This window comes from Malurus melanocephalus, unplaced genomic scaffold (genome assembly GCF_030028575.1).
Source record: "Malurus melanocephalus ecotype Western Australia unplaced genomic scaffold, MMel_1.1 scaffold_234, whole genome shotgun sequence".
Classification (NCBI taxonomy): domain Eukaryota; kingdom Metazoa; phylum Chordata; class Aves; order Passeriformes; family Maluridae; genus Malurus; species Malurus melanocephalus.
This window is the reverse complement of record NW_026623466.1, coordinates 835,783-860,048: the sequence shown is the minus strand read 5'-3', so window position 1 is coordinate 860,048 and position 24,266 is coordinate 835,783. Positions and strand designations below refer to the sequence as shown.

The 24,266-nt window shown below is 42.4% G+C and overlaps 1 protein-coding gene across 1 annotated transcript in view; it reads right to left on the bottom strand.

Annotated features, from left to right (window-relative positions):
• Window positions 1-24,123, bottom strand: part of AFF3 (ALF transcription elongation factor 3) — a 307,610-nt gene extending 283,487 nt beyond the window's left edge. The window contains exon 1 of the mRNA XM_057374860.1: window positions 23,978-24,123. Within this exon, the coding sequence (XP_057230843.1) occupies window positions 23,978-24,030 (53 nt within the window). The 5' untranslated portion in view covers window positions 24,031-24,123. The remainder of the gene's footprint in view (window positions 1-23,977) is intronic.
• Between the last annotated feature and the right edge of the window lie 143 nt (window positions 24,124-24,266).

Below are 24,266 nucleotides of genomic sequence, written 5' to 3'. Positions count from 1 at the left end.
CCACCACAGCCTTCATGCAACCCACCCCAAGGTGACTCGCCGGCCCCACACCCCAGGCACAGCACATCAGCCAGAAAAACATGGAAAGCCAAGCACCCCCAGCAAGGAGGCCTCGTCTCCTCCGTCCAGACCCCAAAGTCACAGATCGAGAGCATTTGTGTGACTGATAGAAGAATGGTGATATTTTTATGCCCAGTGTTGCAAGCCTTGTTTGGGAAGGTGGTTCTTTTCCATGAAAACTGTACCTGCAATGCCATCAAGGCCATCTGGATCCCATACGGGGATCCAAATTCTGAGGAAAACAAGAAGTTTATCACTGTGAGAAACACGAAAGAAAGACAGATAGTCTGATATGCCTGTTAAAGGAAAAATGAGAACTGGGCAGCTTTGTTACTGTGAATGAGAAAGCCCTTCCCACTGACACACTGTAGCTGTGTAAATGAAAAGAAAAAGAAAAGCTGAGTTCCATATGATAATTTTAAAATTAATTCATCTCCACGCAAGAAGTTTAAAACATCCCATGTTTTATGACGCTTGGGAAGTATCAATAAAAGCCTACAGAAATCTGGAGATCTGTCTGCTACTACATAAATAATTCCCCTGTCTCCACTCCTAGGGAACTGCAAAGGCCAAATGAAGATTCATCCCTTCTTTCCCTCTCCCCCTATCAGCTTTTCAATGTGAAGGAATAACCATTCCTTCTTCAGCAGCCTTCTTTACTGAGTCAAAATAACTGATTCCACACATTTAATCATAGAATCCTCCTTTTATGCTTTAATTATGAAGYGGTGTCTGTTGAAATTAAAGCATCACTGCTTGTAAATATTTTCAGGYACAAAGGAAGAAGCAAAGCCAGCTAAAGCCAGTTGAGCAATTTGGTAAGAATGAAGGTGAAAATACCCTGAACTTCAGGAATATTCCATATTTCTGAGTTACAAGTGATGAGACAGATTTTATTTGGGTGGTTTTATACAGTAAATTTTAAAGAGTAGTTGCCTAAGCACATCTAAAGGTTAAACCTTCAAGCAGCTAATCTGTATGTAAGAACAAGTAACTGTCAAATACTTAACCTTTTACAGATTAAAACTGCCTGCCTAACAGATGTGAAATCATCATTGTTATAATTGTCATAAGTAGATATCTGAGCATTTTCTGGAGATAAGATCTCTTTTTTTTTGGGCAGTAATTTTATGCCTTGGGTCACTTGCGTGTTCATGGCTGTGATAAAACCGCTGCTTTCCATAAGAAGTTATATTCCAGGATTTTATAACTGCTGTACTGGTTTCCAGCACYAAAGTTATTGGTTGTAACGGGCAGTTTTAAATTACTATAAAATKAACTTGCAGGGTGACTRGAAAYGTTTTATTGTTCAGTCRCTGGAARTGGTTGTATRAGTGAATTTTCACAATAGTAAGGCCAGGGCATAGGAGAAGAAAATGTTTCAATTTCTGATGAGCTGTAAATGTTAGTATACAATATTGCTCTTTGATAACATTTGATAGAAACATATGCAATCACTAGAATATGTCTAGAATGCCATTACATTATGTTCATCAGTCATAAGTAATATGGATATAAGAGAAGAATGTTTCTAGTATAAGTGAGCATGGAAATGGAACTTTTCACAAACGCTGCTTTTGTTTCACAGATTGACATGTACTGCATGGTCAACAAGGTTGCCTTGAAAAGCAAAGTGGTGTCTCCTGGCCATCTACTCCCTCTTCCATGGCTGGTATTTTGAACCTGTTAATTGATTTCAGCCAAACCTGACAGAAGCTTCAAAAATGTCCTACTGAAATCAGCAGCTGTTTATGCAGTGCTAATAACTTGGTCCTTACCTGTGCCAGCTTTTTCTTTTCCTATTAGATTATTATTAATTAATAATTAATTAATAATAATATAATATAATATAATATAATATAATAATAATGATGATGATGATGATGATGATGATGATGATAATAATAATAATAATAATAATAATAATAATAATAACTACTGATTTCTAGCAATTGTCAGCCACTAAATACCCTTTTGGCATTCAAAGCCCAATCACTAAAAACAGAAAAATGAGGTTTAGAAGAGCAACAAAAACCCCAACAGAAGCACACAAGCTTTTGCAAAGAGCTCTGCAAATGACCCCTCGCACCCCRATTCATCTGAAAGAGAGATGCAAAACTTGGTGCGTCACCACCACGCGTTTGAGAGGTCATTTCCAGGACAGATTGAGGCAATATGMACTGCCCTGCACTCTGCATCGATGCAGCTCCCCTACAAGTTTATTTGTGAGCTGAACTTGGGCAGAGAATGCCAGCTGTGCCATACTGCAAAGTGGATTTGTCATGTGGATTTATCTATACTTTGTCCATTAAGTCACCCTTGGGAACAAGCACTGGTTAGAGCTCTCTGATAGATGCGAAGGGTTTTTATACAGATGAGAGGGAAAAAAAAACGGAATGCAGCAATTTCAAGAGACTGGAGGAAAAAAAAGAGGTATTATTAGCACACTGAAAGGCATCTGAAATATAAATTATTTGAATGCACATCACTTTATATATCCTGTTAATTWCATGGTTAATATTATAGAATCTGACAACTCCCCACAGACAATGGGACTATTGATGAGTTCCATTTTATGTTAGAAATTTCTCTCTTCTTTCCAGAATTACCTCTTTAACCTCTTTCAGTCCAATAAATTCACATTAAAATGTGACCAGGAGTGACAACCTCGRGAGAGGACTAACCTCTCCCTCTATCATGTCATTTTAGCCTCAGTCTCAAATTGGTACAGCACTCCCATAGCTATTAGCTCAGCTCTTCTCCTGCCTCCTGAGTAGATGAAGCAGTATGTCTAATTAATTTACAGTCCTTAAGTACAAAGGTAGTTATCAGCAAAACTACATTAAAATCAAACTACCAATAAGGTAATTGTAAAATCATAATTTTCTGGGATGTTTTCACTATATACTATCTTAGCTTTGAGGCTGAATGTTTTCCAAAGTTTAGCCTTACAGCTACAKGAAAGTCAAATACTTCATACATTACAACATATCTCACTCCTTACAAAAAGAAAAAAAAAAGACAGATGCTCTTTAATACAATGAAATGCAATTTAAAGCCAAGTCAATAAGATAGTAACCTCTTATCCTCAAATGAGGGCTATGCTATACATCACGGGTTAGAAGTTAAAAATGAAGAGAATGGTTCTTGCCACTCATAATTCAAAGGCTGTTGTCAAAAGCTTTCTGTTCATAGAAATGCTATTGGTTTTATTCAGCTGGCAAAAGCTGTGCAGTATTCTAAGCAGCTCAGACAGATAGCTTTTTTAGCTATTCAGTTCAGAGCCAAATTTTCCTGAACAGCATAAGGACTTGATTTTGCTAATGTATACATGTTGCAGTGTACCAGTTCCAGAAATAACCTGCGTCCCTGAATGCAGGCTGGGGTCTAGGGAGGATACATGCTAACAGCCAGATTCCCTATTTTTCTTTGCACTCAGAAAGGCCAGACGTAACCAGCAAAAAAAAGATTGCTGCACTAGGAAAAAACACAACGCTTTGCTGCTGCCCAGCTCCCTACCTGCTTCTAACTGATGAGAAAATACAGAATACTGGGGGTGGKAGGCAAGGGCCCCACTACAGCACAGCAGCAAAGGGCAAGATCCTCCACCGAGCTCCCATCATCCTCATGAAACTCGTTTTTGCTGGAACAAAACAGCTGAGGGACATGAGGAGCGACCAACCTTCTGCAGGCAGCCATCCCCTCTTCCCCATCTTGAGCCTGAGGAAAACAGAGATGAGATGTGAAATCTGAAATCCCCTTAACTCCCCTGTTTTCCCTGGCTGACAGACAATTGATGCTTGCCAGCATCCTGAAGGGCAYGTGGAGCCTTTTCTCTTTCTCATTTCCCTGCATAAACCCCTTTCTGCAGCGATGCTATTCCTGCATGGTCAGGGACAGCAGGAGAGGAGCTGAATTCATTTGCTCTGAGAAGCTGTCAGCATCTCCCTTAAGGAGGGCAGGCTGCCAGCCTCTCAGAGCCACTTATGTGGTGGCCTGGCCTCAAACAACCCTCATTTCCCACTCTCACATTCCGGTACACCACATCATCCTTTCCCCCATGGCCATACCTGACCATCCCAGCCTAGCCCTAGYCTTGGTCCTTATCCTTGTTGGTCAACTCAGCTCATGTAAAAGACAGAAACAAGAATGCTGGACCAGCCAGTGACTACWCTAAGGCAGCCCAGAAGTGTTGCAAAGGCACAGCTGAAGCCTTAGGYGTGAAATCTCGTACTGTTTGCTCGGTGTTGTTTGGTGTCAGTGGCCCTCAAGAATGAGCAACTGCAGCAGGAACAGACAGAAATGTTCCCGCTGACAGGAACAGAACAGGATGCTTATTTGTCCCATTTTCTTTCTGGAAGGAAATTACCTGCTACTGCTAGTGCTGAAATTTGTGCATCATGCTTGTGTTGAGCATGGGAGAAGTTGCCAAGAGGCTATCTTCAAAATTTGGATAGAAGCTGCTCATTTTGACTGCTCTACACTATAGCAGTAGTTTCTCACTCTTAGAGGAAATYCACAGAATTTGGTGCAGGCATTACATTAGCTATATTTTTTAATCTATACAAGCAAATTCAGTTAAATAACTGCTCATATGTGTGTAATTTTCCATGTGTGCCAGCATCCTGCAGACTGCAGAGCAGAATAGTCAGTTTAAATCCTCATGTATTTTGCTTGCTCATATATAGGCAAGGCCATAGTTACTGATACTCTTTCAGAAATCTGACCTGCTGTCTAGTGGGAATTATTACACATCTCACCAGAAAATGCTGGATAGAAAATAAATCCTGCATGAGAGCATGAGGACACGCATGCCTTTACCCTTATGTACTGCACATGCCTTTTCCCCAGGCACATACCTGGCAGGTGCAATCCAGACCTTCATTTGTCACTCAGACACCAGTAATAGGCTCTCCAGAAATATTCTAAATAGATTAGATTAGATGACAATTATCTTCTGTCTTTTTAGACCATGTTGGCAYTAACAAAAAACCTGGATATATTTTCCAGGCAAACATGCTTTCTCTGAAAAACTGAAAGATAGGACAAATGTTCCTGTCTCCTCTGAAATAACATTTACCACCTCTTGCTAGGGAGAAGCAGCTGGCTTCAGTTAATCTGGTAGGATAACAATAAACTTAATAAATGTAATGACATTAAAATCTAAACCTTCTTCTAAAAGACTTGGGTACAGGGATGAGCTGCACAGCTGTGTGCAGAGTTTGGCACCCAACTCCCAAAATGGATCTCACTGTGCTGCATTGGGTGCCAAAGCTCCCCACAGGGAAAACGGGGACAAGCCAGCATCAAAGAACCAGTTCTTACACCCAGAGGCTACACTGGGAACCAAACCCTATGCTGGCCAAAGGAAAATGTCAAAGAGAACTTTCAGGTTTTGCTGTGATTAGACTTCACTGAGGAAGCAGAACTCACAGCTTGAGTGTCACCTATGTGCCCTCTTGGGTATTTAGGTCAGACAAGGGGGRCATACCTCTCTTTGAAAAGAAAAGCAAAGGACACAGCTAAGCACACTGTTTAGCTAACATTCCTGTCGTTAGAGCAACAGCATAAGAAAATGGGAAGCCCAGATCCAAGTATCTCTCTAGCATGAGTCTCACATCCTGAGATTCAGTCTCAAAGAACATGTACAGCTTATTAGGTCAAATGTTACTTCTGCATGACAATCCCTTCACCACACTCCCTAAAGCCTGATCAGGGAAGGGAGGGATCATGGGGCCAGGAGTAAAGTGGTTGAAACATCCACCTGGGAAAGGGGAGTCCTGACTTCCCTGGGTGGTATCACCCCAAAGATGCACAATGTGTGACACGCAAGCAGCACAGGCAGCGTGTGGCCACAGCCTACCTTGGACTTCTCCTGATGTCCTGGGCTAATGGGTCTGCTAATCCCCAAAGTGCTTCCAGGCACATGTAGTAGCAAAGCTGGAGCTAAGTCAAAATGTGCTTCTGCCAGAAAACATCATCTTGGGTGAGCAGTTGGGTCATGTGGGGTTTCTGGGTCACAGGGCTTGCTATGTTAGCTCTGCCTAAACTGTGCACCTAAACCACTGTGTGGCATCTTCCTTAACAGCAGTAAAATGAATGAGGATCTGCTTTGGTCGGACATCATCAGCTAAATTAAACTCCTGACATAAACTTGCACTGCTTTGGTTCAATGAACAAAATCAAAATCCAGTCTCCAAATAAGTCAGAGGAATTTCTGGCTGATGTGGCAATTGCTGGGCACATTAAAYGACAGATAAAATCAAAGTGATTTTCAGTGGTTTGGATACATAGACCACTAGTATGCTAGTCCTGCATTCAGCTTCCAACCTAGGTATGTCTCCAGCCCAAAAYAGCCACTCTTTCCACCTGAAAAAATCCAACCATGGACAAAGCTGATCAAATCAGATGTTCTTCTCCATGAACACAGCTGAAATGTTTATAGATCTATCGACAGCAATGCTCAACACAACTCGTGCCAAGTATCACAGAGCATTACCTCAGGTAAATRCAAGCCCACTGTTAATAATAATACTATAATTTGTTTTTTCATCACCCAGTATACTTTTGCAATGTCTTTYAATTCATCTGGTCCATATCAACTGTATGATAATTGAGTGTCACCAGTAAAATAATGCCAAATAATTTTTACACCCTTTCTCTGAAGTATCTGTTCTGCTCTTATGTGTCCTTGCAATTAATTTTTTTATACCAGAGATTTTCTTCAGAGAAAATAGCTCCCCAACCTCCTGTTCCTACCTCTCTATCTACAGTATTGAGAACATGTCATATCYAGGCTCTACCTCATCTGCTTAACTAGTCCACATTTATTTCAAAGATCCTCTTCTATGTCTTGTCATTATTTAAAAGAAGGTCAGTTTCTGTTCACTTGAGTAAAAATATAACTGATGTTATTTTTCTGGTGTTAAAACTATGTATCACAGACTAAGARAAGCATCAGGGGTACTCTTTTCTTCAGTAAAAGACCGCTATTTCAGGTACCACACGCTTGACCTGAACATGTTCCATATTTGGTTGCTTTAATTTTTCTTGATTTCTGAGCAAATCTTTGTAAACCTAAATCTTTGCAATCATATTCATGAATGTGTCACACCTCACTGTGCCATTGTGCYGGAGACCCATTAAAGATCTACTCAGAGCTTCCTTCCTAATTTATATTTCTTCTGTGAGTTACTTTGATTTGAGAAATCTCTTTTGCAAAAGGAAAGACGTCCATTGTTTGGAGTCTAAAAGGAAATGTAGGTGTTTAATTGGTGGATGTGGTTTTCATTATACTTTCTCTCTCCACCGCAAACCCTCTTCATAAACTSTGACAAGTCTGTTGGCAGTCTGCTTTATCAGACTGGGGGTAGCTGACTTGATAAGCATGTCACCCAGATGAAGAAAAACACAAATTTGCTCCAACTTTGCTCAGAATTGCTAATTAGCTTAAAGGCAGTGTCCTGAATTGACACAGAAAACCATTGTGAGTAAGTCCAAAYGAGATGGAAGACTGTAACACAGTAAGGTCTAGTAGTATTTTACATGCTTTCTGCTTTTTTGAAACCAAGCTAGCATCTTTGCTCTGAATATACTCCTTATTTAAACACAAGTGCCGTGCCATACAGTCCAGTAAAGTCCTCTGCTTCATTTCTATGCAGCCCATATCATGGTGGCAAACAAGGCTCATTTACTGGAGAATGTAAAGAAGATGTTTTTATTTTCATAAAATCAGTCACCCACTCTCACAGCACTGAGGTCCTTTCCCTCAWTTCCCAAATGAATGCAGAAGTGGGGATGAAGGAAGCACCAGTCTAGTCACTGTTACGATTCTCCGCTGCCATTTCTCAATGGGGCTCATTACCRCTATCACTCAGACCAAAATAAAATKAAACCCTTGTCTACACACTCAGCATTTCCAACTCTGCAGTAAGGAAACATGTTCAATAAACAAGTTGCATGTGGCTACCCGTTTTTAACCYTCCTAATATAAACYTTACTRATGTAAAACTTTGTTGCTCTTMTTTACTAAGGGCAAATTGTKCTTGTCCAATCTGRTGGCCTTCTATGAGGGAGCCATGGCAATGGTCAGCATGGGAAAATGACAGATGTCATTTAACTAGGCTTCCATAAAATCTTTGATATGGTCCMAATAACATTCTTATCTTCATATTGGAGAGGCTTGGATTTGATGGATGGACTGTCCCGTGGATGAGGCATTGGCTGGATGGATGCAGAGAGTTGTGGTCAATGTCTCTGTGTCCAGGTGGGGGTGGGTGGTGAGAGGTGTGCCCCAGGGCTCTGCCTTGGGACTGGTGCTCTTCAATGCCTTCGTCAAAAACACCTTCAGTGGGATCAATCAATCAAGACCCTCGGAAAGTTTGTGGATGGCACAAAGCAGAGCAGTGCAGGTGACACAACAGAAGGACAGGATGCCATGCAGAGGGACCTGGACAAGCTTGACATGTGGGGCCACAAGAGCCTCATGATCTTCAACAGTCCAAGGGCAAGGTGCTGCACCTGCATCAGGATAAYGCCAGATATGACTGGATGGGGAGAAGTCACGGAGAGCAGCCCTGCAGAGAAGGACTTGGGGATTCTGGTGGATGAAAAGCTGGACATGAGACAGTAATGTTGTGTGAGCTCACAGCCCAGAAGGCCAATGGCATCCTGGGCTGTGTCAAAAGATGAGTGGCCAGCAGGTCAAGGGAGGTAATTCTCCACCTCTACTCTGCTGTCATGAGACCCCACTGGGAATACTGCAATCATCTCCAGAGTCCTCAACACAAGAAAGAYGTGAACCTCTTAGAGAAAGCCTAAAGGAGGGCCACAAAGACTATCAGAGACCCTCTCCTAAGAAGAAAGGTTGAGACAGCAGGGGTTGTTTAGCATRGAGAAGAGAAGGCTCCAGGGAGACCTCATCAAGGCCTTCCAGAACCTAAAGGAGGCTTRTAAAAAGGAGGGAGAGGRACTTTTCAAACAGGCAAATAGTGAAATGACAGGGGGCGTTGGTTTTAGACTGAAAGAAGGTGTGTTTAGACGGAATGCTAGGAAGAAATTCTTTAGCCAGAGGATAAGGAAGCCAGAGGATAAGGATAATACTGGAACAGGTATCCAAGAGAAGCTGTGGATATCTCTTCAAGCATTCAAGGCCAAGTTGTATGGGGCGCTGAGCAAACTGACCTAGTGAATGGCATCCCTGCCCTGGCATGCAGGTTGGAACTAGATGATCTTTAAAGTCACTTCCAACCCAAATCCTTCTGTGATTCTGTAACTGTATGATTTTGCACCATGTGGAGTCAAGCTGCACAGTCAGTTGGCCAAAAGGGCAGGGRGCAACCCTTGACCCATCTGTGGCCTGAAGTTCACCACTTCTGAACATCCTCCAAGGTGGCAGAACAACACACAATCACAGCGTACGGCTCCAATCTCTCCCTGCTTGAGATACTCTGACCTCCATKGCTCTCAGGAAGGTCCTCACACACTGACAGCTCTTAAACTAAAGCTCTCCTACAAAACCAAATACCTTGATGGGTATGGAGAGAGTACTCAGGATGCTGATGCCCTGAAGTGATAAGAACAYTCACCTGATACACACAAAATTTTAATGTAAAGAAATTAGAGAACAGATTGGGACTTGTAAGAATTGGGGTATTATTTTCACAAAAATGTCTAAATTGACAGAAAGAGCACCTTTACAGGCCTGGGGTTGTTTACATTTTCAGGGTTGTATGATGGCTGGAATGAGTACAGGCACACTGAAAAATGATGCTCAARCTTTAGTACCCCATATGTCCCCCTCCCCCTGGACATGCCCTGGAAATGCTGATATAAAAAGAAAATGTCAGCAGTTCTGCCAGAACTCCCAGGCAAGCCAGTCACGGTGGAAGCCTGACATCCAGAAGACCTGGAAAACAGCCAGTTTGTGCACAGCATGTCCATCCTGTATGCCGGCATTCAGGTGCATCGGATTTATTACGCATGTGCAGATCACCTGATTTATTGCCAGGGTTTATTACCAGGTGCAGCAAGGCCAGCAGCATGCTCAGAAAATGTTGGATTTACTGCACGTATCCAGGACATCTGTGAGCACACACAATCACCTTTTCTCCTGAGACTTCCTTGGAGGAAATACAGGAACCATTCTCAAACTTGTGCATTTGCTTTGGTTCCGTACTTGTCTGCAGACGGAGACAGACTTCTGGGATAAAGCAAATGCAGCTACTTTAGCATACTCTTAGCACGTATTGTTAGAAAACTTGTTTATACTTCCCAATCCTCCGGAGACRACTGTGAGCGGATGAGGGCGAACTAGCAGCATTTCAACAGAGCTGGCCTGCTTTTCTACCACACAGCAGATACATTAGCACCTAAAGAGTTATGATGACTTCAGCTTTAATAGATGACTTTTCTTCCACCAACCAGATTACAGTACAAGCAACTCYGAAATTTTATTAGTTGCTTTGGCCTGTGAATGTGAGTTGAGAAAAGGAAAACACTCGAGTTACATATGTGTACAAAAAATTAGAATTCCGTTTTCTTTAAGGCTTTCAATGAGAGGTACATTTCCATGCGATTTCCGAAAGTGGGGGTTAGGTATATCTGATGGGCATCCAGGTCAGTTCCAAGACTCACTCTGATCCAAAGCAGCACTACTGTAGTAGTACTCTGCAGTAGCACTGTAACAGGTATATTTAATTAGTTCCCATTGGTGCCACATGTAGTTTGATGAGTGCCTTGCAGAAAATCCAAGCCTTAGCAGCATTTCAGAATCAGAACCTTACCATACTGGGATTATGGGAGCTTGTGCCCATTTGAAAGACAGGTATTTGCTAATGAAGGCAGGGACCCCCCTTGGAGTGGTGGCTATGACCCCCCCTTCCCTCCGAACTATTATAGCTTTGGAAAAAAAAAATCATGGGCTTTCAGGCAGGAATATGGGAAAAAGGGAATAACAGTTTTTACTAATATATATATATATATATATATATATATATATATATAACAAGGTGAAACAAGTAGCAATAACAATAGCAACACAGCCCAGTCCAAACAGCCTTATGGAAACAGTCTCTTTTTTGTCGAGGTTACAGTTTAGTTGGCAGCGGCGCCGCTGGCCCCCGGCTGAGCAGGGAGGGCGCGACGACTCCTCGGAGATTGCAGGGGACGTGGTGGTGMRGGTCCCGGCTAGCCAAGATCTCCCGCGGCTGGGATGATCGATACAAAATGACAGAGGTGGATGAAGAAAAGTTTCTCTGCAAAACTCACAGCGGAAAACGCCAGTGCTCTTCTGGACAGCAAGAAATCCAGGACCTCAAAAGAGACAGGCAGGAATCCCACGGCCACGAGATGGGACGGAGCAGAGTTCACCCTCCTGAAGCTGGAATCCTCCGGCCAGCCGCAGCAGAGTCAAACCACTCCGCCACAAGCAGGAAAAAACCCCTCCTCTCTCCCAAACCACAAAAAAAACCCCACTCCCCAATCCCCACCCCACCACACAAAAGCTGTCTCCCCATTTAGGGTTTGGTCATAGGTGTCATTGTCCCTTCAATCACCCGGCCATTAACAAGATGGCTTGGCCATCAAGGTATCCCAGCAACAAATGGGACGAAAAAATTCCAAWAGCAAAAGAACAAAAGGAGAAGAATTTCAACCCACGACAGAGCTCTAAAATACAATGTGTTACTGAGATTTACCCATCTACTGAGTTCTTTGGGCAAGGCCATGTTTCTCCTCTATAAATGCCTTAKTTTGCACAACTGGATTTCACAGATGAGAGGCAGCTCCAGCTGAGATSCCGAAGCAAACAGCTTTTCCCAGGCAGGGTGCTTTGATGAGCCCCTTTTCTTCACTGGGTCTCACTTTGCTCACCATGAAGGAAGGCCCTTTGTGTCCTATCCCCATCATTATGAAAAGTCATTACCAAAAATTATTACAATAAGGCTCTCTAGTCTTCTCTTGACCCATTAAGGCTCTCCAAGTTTCCAACTAATCCCTTCRGGGTATTCCTGTGCTGTCACTCATACTTGGGAGGAGTCCCCAGAACATGCTCAAAATCATGTCATTGTTCCTTTTGAGGTTCTTAAAAAGAAAGTTCTCAGTTTTCCCATCACGCTCACACTGGTGCGTTTGGCAGCACTGGTCAGGCTGGTGGTTTGCTGCAACTGCTGTTTATTTGGATTATTAAAATACTCCAGTCCTTCCTTTCTGACCAGTTTTGCCTTCATCCATAATTTTCCTCTGTTTTTGACTATGTCTACWAAGTTTTTGGTACTGTGACTGGGTGTTTGTCCCAAGTCTCAGCAGCACTTACTACAGCAAATCTGGGTCCCTATGCATATGCAAAGTGCAATGATAATGCACCTGAACAACAGCAACAGGCAGAAGGGTAAAATAACACAGCTGCCACCCTGCTCTGGAGTCAGTGTAGAGCACCAGCCATTCCAGCCCCACAGTGAAGTATGGTTATGATGGGCATATGAGGAGTTCCACTTTACTTCTATTGGGGTAAAGAGTTAGGATGTTGAGTCTTCTTGGAAACCTTCATTGTACTTTAATTTCAAATCATCAATGCTCCAGAATTAACTCTAGCTTTTATTATTTGACTACATTTCTTTCTCTTTTTAATCCTTATGATAATTTATTTCTTTTCTTTTTTTAGCTATACRTTATTTTGCTCTGTGTGAGTGTGTCATAGAACTCATTTTTCTAGTTACTTTACAAACCTGACATCTTGCAGCTGTTACACATCTTGTGTCAATTACATCTCCAGATAAAAAGAATTCTTAAACCCTGAAGGCTGCAGATGGATTCCTGGTGAGGGGCTAACAGATTAACTCCAGTTTTATAATAAAGCCTTTTGGAGGTCCCTTTTCTCAAGCTGTTCTCTTCAGTCTGCTTTTCTTGTGCCCTTCTAATTTTGCCATCCCACTTACTGTAACTCACATTCCTCTCTGGTCACACGAGAGGAACCAGAACTCCAGTGTCCATCCATCCCTGCCTCCTTCCCACCCAAAGGTGCCTGGGGGGCAAGAAAATGTATCTGTCACTTGAACCTTATCCCCACATATCACGCAGGCTGCTTATGGCAGGGCACAGCTGAATGACCACAAATCAGTGGAGTGACATCTCGAACCACCACTAATGCCTAATAAATTCTGGACTGCCCCACAGATTTGGGGATCTCCTGACAACTGGTGATGCTCTCAGCATCTGGCAAACCACTTGTGTCAGCTTGGGTACCCTGAGATATTTACGCTGTGCTTAATGGTTACTGAAGAGATGATTGATCACCCCATTCTTGATATCTATCCAAAAAGGGTATATAAAATCCTTTGATCTTGCTAAGGCAGCAAAACATGTCGAACTATCAGTTATGTAAAGGTGGTTGTTATTAATTTGAATACTGCACAGAGAGGAAAGAACAGAAGCACCATATAATGAGATATATTAAGATTACAAAAGAATTAAGTGAAGCCGTTATGTTATGAATCACGATTTTATTGTTTAGCAGTCAGCTCTTGATGTAATTCAGATAATAACGAATGGGCTAATTCCTTCCAYTCTTATTCAGGAAAAACTTACATTGACTTCAAAGAGAAAGTTGTCCAAGTGAGGACTAGAAACTGCTGCATCTATCCCATTATTTGCAAATGCTTTTCTGAATATAAAGTTTTCCTTTATAATGGGCTATTGCCGATAAAACCAACATTTACATAATRTAAACCTCTTACATAAGAGTCTTTCTTGTTCAAAAAAAGATGTTTTATTCTTATTGCAAACTGCCACACTAAAGTTATTCCATTAAACCCAGCATTTATTAAAGCATAGGAACTATACAGACTTTCTCAGTGCACAATTTCAACTACTTTTCCTTCTGCTCAAAATTTTTGTTTTATTTTACCATGATTTTTTTTTATCAGGAGAGTGCGTTATTCATTGATTATTACCAAAGAGATGATTTATCATTGCCAATATTTCTCTTTATCACACAAGAGTGCCAAAAAGGGGAAAATATGCTAAGCCTTGTCACATTTTAACAGATGCCAGCAGTATTTGAGGAAATAAATTGATATATAGTCATACATCATTGTTTCTCTTCCTCTACAGTTCTGTTTATAAGTTAATACCCTATAAAACTTTTCAAATTGGGACATTTGAGCAATTCCTAAAGCAATGGCTCAAAACTTGAAAAATGTGCTTAAGCAGAAGGCTTTCTGTTTTGATCAGGCACGACTCTTCATGTTTTTGACAAAACCAGGTATTTTCCTCTGATTATGAAGTATGAAGTATGCACTTCCATCTGGAATTTATTTTGATATTGTGAATCTTAATGYCTCAGAAAAGCACACAGAACAATGGATGGGCACTACTTGATTATTTTAAATTGAAATTAATTAATTATGAAACAGCTGCAATCACCTAAATTACTTATTTCCCTTTCAGTGAAAATGAATTTACAGGCATTTGCAAAGCATACAAAAATGAAGAGAGAGACAAGAAAGTCTGTACGAAGGGAAGTCATGTAAAATTGTCTATGATCCATATTTCAAGAAAGTAAATAATTAATAACTCCAAGGAAGCATATTAGGCGCTGCTCATTCTATTATACAGACACATTGAACAGCAAAATGCTTTAAATCTCAACAACAAATATAGAACTCCACAGAATTTACCTTTCCAGGTAATTTTTTTCAGAAGAAAATGGTGAATTATTCACATAACAACCAGATTTTGACTTGAAAGAAACTTCTCAGTCATTTAGTAAAGACAGATGAGCAATGAATGTTAGAAAAGCTACCAAGGCATCAAAAGATCTACAGTCAAGGCCATTAAAGAATAGCTAATCTGCTCTAGTTCTAATTCTCTGCTAATGGGTTTCCTTAAATGTGCTTTACATCAGCTGTAATTAGTTCAAGATACTGCTACTTATATACTTCTAAGAACAACAACAAAAAAAAGGTTGCATTTATACCACTTGCTAAGTAATCATGTTCACACAGCCATGCACCCAAGTTGGCAAGTTCTTGTGAAGTGCAAAGCCTTGAAGAATGTCATAAAGAGATAGTTTGCTTGGATCTACAAAAGCCAGTTCAGCTGCAGCAGCAAAAGCATTTATCTGTGCTTTCCTTTGTTGGGGTTATCTCAACACCATTTCACCTCAGATGTTGCAGAATCATCTGTACTACATGGCCAGGGATACATTAACAGGTATACATTACCACATATATTGGCAATATGCACATTTTTGCTATCAATGCTATGGGCTTGGAACAGATTTTCATAGCCAGTGGCAGTGACCAAAAAAAAAGCCCAAACCAAACCAAAATCCTTGCCCCTTTTATGTTACAGTGTGACTGGGAAGGAATTCACTCCTTAGAAAAAGTAAATGTGAAAGCTTGGGGGACACTTTTTAGCACCTTGCAGTACCTAAATGGGGCTGACAGGAGAGCTGGGGAGAGTCTTATTACAGGGGTGTGTAATGATAGGACATGGAAGAATGGCTTCACACTGAAGAGGGTGGCTTTAGAYTAAATATTGGGAAGAAATTCTTTATTGTGAGTGTGCTGAGACACTGGGAAAGATTGCCCAGAGAAGCTGTGGATGCCCCATCTCGGGAAGTGTTCAAGGCCAGGTTGGATGGGGYCCTGAGYARCCKGGTCTMGTGRAAGGTGTTCCTGTCCACAGCAGGGGTTGGGGTGGGCTGGCACTGGGTGATCTTTAAGGTCATTCCCAACCCAAGCCATTCTGTGATTCTATGACACACTTTGAAAAGCACAGCTCCACAAGCTGTAAACAAGCTGGTGTACACAAACATGCAAGGCAATGCGGTGACACAAATTCAGATCCGTCGGGATCACGGCGTTTTTTTTGCAGAGAGCCGGGGTAAATGGAYGAGCACACAAATACCTTTTGTATTAAGAAATTCCTGACAGTCTTGAGGCCTAACCACAAATAAAGCACATTGTGACATTAATTTACTYTTTAAACTGGTGACATTTAGATAATTCAAGGTCATCATCCTGGAGAAAATGTTACACTCTCCTTGCCAAACACAAATGAAAAAATACACGCTTAGCTTTTATTGTTACTTTGTACTTTAAAAACAGTTGATGACATGACAAGTTCCCTCCCTGGCTATGGCAGAAACAAAAAACATTAAAAAGTGCCTTCTATTGGATGCATATCCATATAATTATCTTCTCCAGAGCATCTCTGTCAATTAAGTCTATTAATTTTTTCTAGGCTAAGGCTCAACTATCTACTGCACTTGCTGGTCTAAAGCAAAGGAGCACAAAAACATTAAAGTTCCATCATTCTCTCCTAAAATTGACAGACCTGAGAGATGAACCCTTTTGGTCAATGACAAGTGGTCAGTGGCAGAAGGGATCAATTTTCTCTTGGTGCATCACTAGGCAGTWGACACCATTTAGCATCATCAGGAAAAAGCTAACATTCCCCCAGAGGAGATTTGGGACATCTACCAACAGCCATACATGAGAACAGGCTTCCCAAAACCTTCATAGTGACCAAAATGAAGGTAAGGACAGAAACACGGAGATGTAYGGTTGAAGAGACCACTTCTGGAATGGCTTTTGAATCCAAACTCCACAAATGGATACTACACCAAAGCTTTTTTCTCCTCATCCATCCGTCATATTTGCATTTTTCTTACCACCACAGGTCATCATAATACCAGGCATCTAGAGGRCACCATCAYGGCAATGCATGAGCTAGGGAAGCCATGGGTTTCTCCCYAGCRGATTTCAAAAGTGRTATGTGCAGYAAKAARTGATCACAACACAAAGCAATCAAGWCATACTCAGTGTAAGAAGACACCACCTTCATCCTCTCTTTGTCCACTCCTGCCATGTAGTCAAACCAGGGTGAGCCACAAAGGACTCTTTCTYTTGTCCAAAACACGTCAAAACAACCACACAGACAGGCTGGGTTACATTAAGAAGTTGCGCAGCTTTGTCAGATACAATCCTCTTGTTTCCAGTTTTAAGTACTTACAGTTGTGGATCATCTTTATTGAGAAACAAAACATAGCAACAAAAAGCTTCTTAGCAAAGATTTCTGGTCCCTTCTGCATAATTTTTAGTGTTTCCCGCCTACTGAGACCACCACTGTTGCATTGGAACTAATTTATTTTTTAAGAAATACATAAAGGGTCTCCGAGGATAAGTTTAAATTGCATTCCTACTGTCATATTTCCCAAGATACATCTGTATCCAGGTCCTTGGTACATGGATGCAGGTTTAAATCTTCCTARGAGGATAAAATGCAGTCATCTCAAGTCACTAACTCTACTTTTTGTTTGCTTAAGGTACTAGGAAAGTTGAGATATAAAGCTGTAAGACAGGAGCACTAGCTATGCATTTTTACCTTTGAAAAGATAAAGAAAACGTTTAGCACAGAATATTAATAATTGTCATCATGTTCATTTAACTGTCACCACAGTTCATTCACTCTTTTTTTTAACTACTCTTTGTAGTTACTCACAAATTATTTTAAAATTATATAGATTATTACCTGAGTATTCAACTATAAGTATCCGTTATTTGTCCTCCTGAGACCTTGGGCAGAATCAGCAAGTACAAAGAGTGTCTTAATACTGATTTTAAAAGACAGAAGAGTAATTCTACTGGTAATGATGTGAACCCAGTGGATTTGGCGAGAGCAGGGACCAGTGGKCTCCCTGGGAGCAGTCAAACAGCAAATCCAGTCACCGGCAGCAGCACCAAAATGGGAATTCCCACTCCCTAGCAGGGCAGGTTTTAGAAAGAGCTATTTCTCTTCAAAACCAAGAAAGCTTGGTTACAGCTCTCCCTTTTCCTACTTGCAGATTTCACAAAGAACTTGTGGTTTTCCCCTGGAATTAGCCTTACAGCTAACCAGCCCATATACAAAGAAAGTTTCCATGGGTTTCCTAGAAAATACCACCCTTTTGAAATGCCATTTTGTGAGGAGGCCACTTCACAGCTACAACCCAATCAGTCTGCCAGATGAGAGAACAYCTCACACAGAACTTAACCTCCCTGATTTCTAGCTGTGATATCAGTTTTTCTTCATTTCTACAGCTTTTAATTTATTATTCCGATTGTTAAAAGCCATAACCAGACTGTACGGTTTCTCTCTTTTTATCCATGCTTTGTTATTTCCTTGTCATAAATATGAAGCAAATTGATTAATTTGTTATATGAAGTTAAAACCCCCCCATAATTAAACAGCTGCTTTTTTTTTAGTGACAGTGTTGTGGAGTTGAATATAAAATTATTACAGATATATGGGTGACAAGATGTTCCCACAGCCTGAATTTTTTGGTGCTCTTTTTCAATGGCCAATATTTCTTGTGCACTAGTTTTAAGAAACCTGGTATTTTCCCCAAAACATTCTCATGGAATAGGAAATGCTGCATGCATCTCATGGACCCGTCTGAACCCTTCTCCAATCACCTCATAAGGGTTTTGCCTCGACTTCTCATGAATACATTCCCAGAGGAGCACAAATCTACAGGTCCGAGTGTCAGAATGAAAGCCCAAAGGACTGTTCATCTCTTGCATCACACAATGGGGCATGGGTGCTCAAACAATCCCCAGGCACAGATGAAAACACATCCACTGTCCTACTGGTGTAACAGAATTTTACTTATTAGACATCAGAAGTCTAAGAAAATTATTATTCTTTAAAAAAAAATTTTTAAATACTATGAATTAGAGACGGTATCCAGATTCTCATCTGATGTAAACTGGCAAAGCCTCTGGACCCAGTGGAGACGTAAACCAAATGAGGAGGATGTGGTATATTACATCCAGCAATTGAGCAGTCACACGGCACAGCAGAAGTGTTCTTAAAACATTATTATTCAGCTGATGTTTATAAAGTGTTATGACCATGAAAAGATTGCTCTTCTTCTGATTATTTATAATGTTTTAGCGCATACAATTTGTTCAGTGCTGTAAGGAAAAGAAGCCCAAACAATAAAAGCAGTTCCTGACCCAAAGGGCTTCCAGCCTAAAAAATAGGCATCAAGAAGAGAGAACATGCTGTGAAAGCGGGAGAAGGGAACAATCTATAGCTATTACTCTTCTATTGTTTGYTCACAACTTATAATCATCACAGAAAGAGCAAATTTTTAGGTGGGATCTCAGTGAGGGAAAGGTGGTAACTGTGAGTTGACACTGGGAGGAAKGAAGAATAGGAAACACCACAGAGAAAGAAACAAAGAGATGAACATGATTCCAAGTATCACTGGTTGAAGAGGCGCAAGAGCTAAAAAAAGAAACAAGGGGCAAAGTCCAAGACACAGGCCAGAGCAGAACTGTAAAAGAGTGAGAAAAAAAAAGACAATAACTTTTTTTTTGTTTGTTTGGGGGTTTTTTGTTTGGGTTTTTTTTGTCCTTTTTTTCTTTTGTTTGTTTGTTTTTGGTTTGTTGGTTTTTTTTGTGAGAGCGAAGTAGTGTTGCAGAGCATTGTCTGTGAAAAGGTCAAGCTGGTCCAGACTGTTACCTTATTCAGAGAATGGCTGGAGTGACCACTCTCACCCCAAAGTAGCTGCTTACTGTTACCTGAAAATAAACATYGTGATCTTCTGCTTTGGCTGAAGTAGCATGTGTAGAATTAAGCTTTCTAAAACTGCCTCAAGTAAACACTGTGCAACATAAGAAAAAAATCTTGCCTTACACAAATATAAAATGTAGTGACTAAAAGCCATGCAACCTAGGATCAAGAAGTTACAAAAGATTCATTTATAAGACTGCTGGATGTCTGACCACTTTTTGTTAATAGCAACTTCCAAACAAAACTCTCATTGACTTCAAATGGAGCAGGAACAGACCCAAAGATAGCAAATGAACTAATAATTCAATACATGGTCTGTAAAACACACCGGGCCATCTTATACTGTGGCATTTGATATTGATCTCAGCTTGGAAGCCATACAGTTATACATTTTTTACATGACTATCCAACCCCTACAAAACTGATGTTAACTCAAAACGCACAGAAGTATCAGATAACTACCAAATAAACCAATTACACACTTGGCTTCTTTCACCTAAACAAACACTGGGGTTTTTTTGTGGCTAACAAACATCTTACATTCAAAATTATTTTCCTGTTTGGYACAACACAGTAAGTGCTTTAATAAATCTGCTAATTGCTTTAATGAACAGGGAACAACCCTGCCTACACATGTATCTTACATCAGCATGTGAGGAGAGCCTTTACTAACTGGTCTTCACTGGGGCTATTGCTGTGCCTAAATCTAAGCACAGAGTTAAGGACCTGGATGAATTTTGATCTTGATTTGTTCAATAAAAAAAGTAACAACACAAACGCCTGTAGTGCAGGACTAGTCCTGGCACTCTGATTAGGTCCTTTGGTCTGCTCATTTGCTGCTTTCCATCACGTATAGCATGTTTAGTGATGTACAACAGGCATATAAAACACCTCCAACTATGATTTTCCATCTCTTTTTGTCCAGTGTAAACAAACGTGAACCTGTAACACCCTGGAGAATCCACATCCTTGAGTCTGGACAAGGAAAACTACACATGTAGCAGACAAATAAATGTGTGGAGAAAGAAAAACAGGAGATGGGGCTGTGGTTTAAAGTCGTTAGTGCCCTGTGTTGRGGATAACTCTGTTAGTCAGCAGTAACACCTTGAGTTAAGCTGGGTTGATCACCCCAAAATGTTTCAGAAACAGCTTACCAAATGGGCACAAGTTTTGTTTATGTCACAGATCRGTATGTTTTCTTAAAACTCCTATTTGAGTTTGTGCTCAGTTTTCACTATTTAAATTATAGTTGTTTTCTGAGAAGCAGGAGTGTTATTGGCATCAACACAACCTGGAAAAACTAATGTTTAGTAGAAAACAGCTTACAGTATTCTACTATTGTGATTTACCAGCCAAATACTGTCCTATAGTCACTACATGACATATCATTACATTTTCTATGTTACAGCAAAGCAAAAGACATAACATGTATTAATTGGAAAGAAAATTCATTAATAGTATAATAGTAAAAATCGATGAGAATTGATTAGCATGCTGCTGTTTATTTGGAAACCCCTTTTGATTTTCCAAGAACATCTCAAATTTAAAAAAAAAGCACTTTAGAAAAGCACATTAATATTTAATTACTGCACTTCTAAGCAAAATGTTCACCAAATACTTCAAAAAGTGGATTTTCAGTCATAAATTAAGTGCGCAAATTGCCATTATGGCTGCATTCAAAAGAATAAAGGACAACATTCATTCTTGCTGCAGAGAAAATTAAGTCTCTTTAAGTGTTGCTCTTTGCCATGAAGTACTTCCTATCTATGTGGTATATTTTATTTCCCTTTTTGGCAACAACTGCACAACTTTGAAGGCATTCTCATAAGTCTTCACAGCTGAACATTATGATAACAGCTTTGTTTTGGTCAGCTTAGTACAGAATTCACACCAGGTTTCTTGAGAATGTCCATAATGCCCCTTGGAGAGCAGACAGGAGGGCAGCATGCAACAGACACCCTGTCTTCGAATGGGAGACTGACCCAGGGCCCCAAGGCACCACTGACCTTCACAACAGACTTTGGAAGCTCCCACTAAGCCAAAGTAAGGTTTTATTTATTACTGCTTGTGCGACTTTTAAAACTGACCATTCCAAACCACTTGTCAAACAGCTGCTTCATGATAAACTTTCAGCCCGTGATCTGATACTCCAAGCTAAAGCTGCTCAGSAAAACCTAGTGCCCCAAAAAGACTCAGAAACAGAACAGCAAACATCTGCAACCTCCTTGCTCCCCTCATTGGGCATTTGTGAGCTTCAGCCCCTACACAAGGGGAAAAGTTTAGCAATGAATGCAGGTCTGCCACTATGCAATGGTTTTTAATGTGCTTTTTGGAGCCCTTCTGATGAACTCACCTCCTAAATGAAACAGCAATAGAAGAAAACAGTAACAAGACCTATGAAACCACAAGATTGCAAGTAGCGCAAACACAGATATTTTTAAGCAGGTGATTTAGCTGGAAAATTGTTGACTTTTTTTTTTACCTGTACAGGAGTTTTTTGGCAACCACAGCCATTTGAAAATGGTTCCACAACAGCAAATAAACATGCTAAAAAGGTTATGAGAAGAATCAATGGCCAGACACAGCCTAGATCCCTAATGCCCCAGAGTTACATTGTTAGTTTTTCAAATAATTGTCAACTCAAATAGCCGTCTTGGAGAACACARTAATGGACAGCCCAGTTTTGCTGAAAAAGAAAATTCACCCAAAGTTTGTCTGCATTCAAGGAGAAAGGGAAAAGCATTCAAATGTGCAAAAGTATTATTTCTCCCACTCTTGTTTAATAGAAAAATCACGTAATTTAATTGTAAAACCATGCATATGGACTGTAAACTTAAAATCAGGCCAGAGATAAATGTTATGGTTTGGATATAAACTGAATATTGGTATTTATAATTGAAACGAGGACATAACCTTAACTTGTGTCACAGGCAGAAACACTATAATTAAAAACTTTTATGGGGTAATAACTAATTTTGTATTATATGTGCTCTTTAAAGTTCCCACAGCAGTGTAAAAGTTTTATTGGGCCCGATGTTATCAATGTACGCATTTATAAGAACCCCCATTATGCAGCGCAAGCTGTTCTCATCATCCTGAGGTCTTTTGTGAGCGGCGGCTCAACTAACGGGACTCGCTGGTCCAGCTTATTTTGCTGCACCTGCCACCGAGGAGATAAGCCGGCGCTGTCGAACGCGCACCCTACTGACAGAAGCCATAGATCACCTAACACGGTTTAAAATAAAATGCACACCGGTAACTGATCCCAGGCAGAAGCAACCTGGGCTCCCCGCTCTCCCGAGCCGGCGGGCGGGCGCGCAGTGTCCCCGCCGCCCCGCGGAGCGCCCCGCGTTGGAGCGCACCCCCGTCCGGCCCGGCGCGGCCGCTGCCCCGCGGGAAGGAGGGCACGCTCTGCCCGCCAAGGGGACCGGCGGCGGGGCTYCGCCGCATCCCGCTCGCGTCCCACCGGGGCGGCCGCCGGGATGGCGTCCCACCGCGGGTCCCATCGCGGCATCGCCCCGGGCGTCCTGCACCGGGTGCTTCTGGCGGGGAGCGGAGCTCTTCATCCCCACCCCGCRGACCCCGGCTGGACCCGACGGGAGCTCGCTGCCCCGGGGCTGGCGGAGGGGAGCGGCATCCGCCCGGGGGCAGCGTGACTCCCGCAGCAAACTCCGGGACTTGGCAGAGGCAGCAGCTTGGGGAGGGTGGTGCAGGGGGGAGGGCACCGCTTTCCACCTCCAGCCGCTAATGACATTTCTAGAAATTGTTTCCCCTCCTCCCTGGCAGCCCMGCACCCGCCGCCGGGGCGGGCAGGGACGGGGGTGCGCAGGGGGAGGTCAAGGACATGCCATGGGGGGAGCGCAAWAAAGACGGCCTGGGAGGGAGTTGCGAAGCGAAGGTGGGGGTGAAAGGAGAGTGCAGGAAGGATGGGGGATGAGCTACAGGAGTCCAACCCGAGGTACCAGAGGCGGGTGACGAGTGCCGGTGACCCCTCCAAGCAAACACCACACTCACCTCCCGGATCCACCCTGGCAGCCAGGGGAGGGGGGCACCCGTCCCTCTGCCCCTGCCGAGCCAGCAATGCTCGGAGAGCAAGTGGTAGAGGAGACACCTCTCCGGGCTGCACCCTCTGCTAACGCACCCGCTGCCCCAGTTATTGCACCCTCGAGCCAATGCACCCCCCTTATTGCACACCCACTGTTACTGCACCCCAAATTTACTGMACCTCTCCAGGTAAGTGCACACCCACTCCAAATTACTGCACATCCCCCAGTTATCGCACCCCCTCCAGTTACCGCACATCCCCCGCAGCCCCTGTGTCCCCGCGCCTGGGGGAAGCAGAGGCACCACTCACCACAGAGAGTCCAGGTCCCACTCCTGAAGGAGAGCTAAGTCGAAGCTGTCCATGGTGAGCGATGTCAGCGCCGCCGCGCTGCAACCACACGGCGTCCGGGGCGCATCGTAACTGCACCGCGGGCAGGGCGAGGGCGCGGAGCACCCCGGCGCCGCCGCCGGCCCCTCTCCGCACACGCGCGGGAGGGGACGGACCCCACGGGCACCTTCCTCCCGCTTCCCCCTAGGAAAAAGCAAGCACCCGGCCCCCAAAAGAAAGCACACGGTGCCACCGCTCGTGTGCGAGCGGC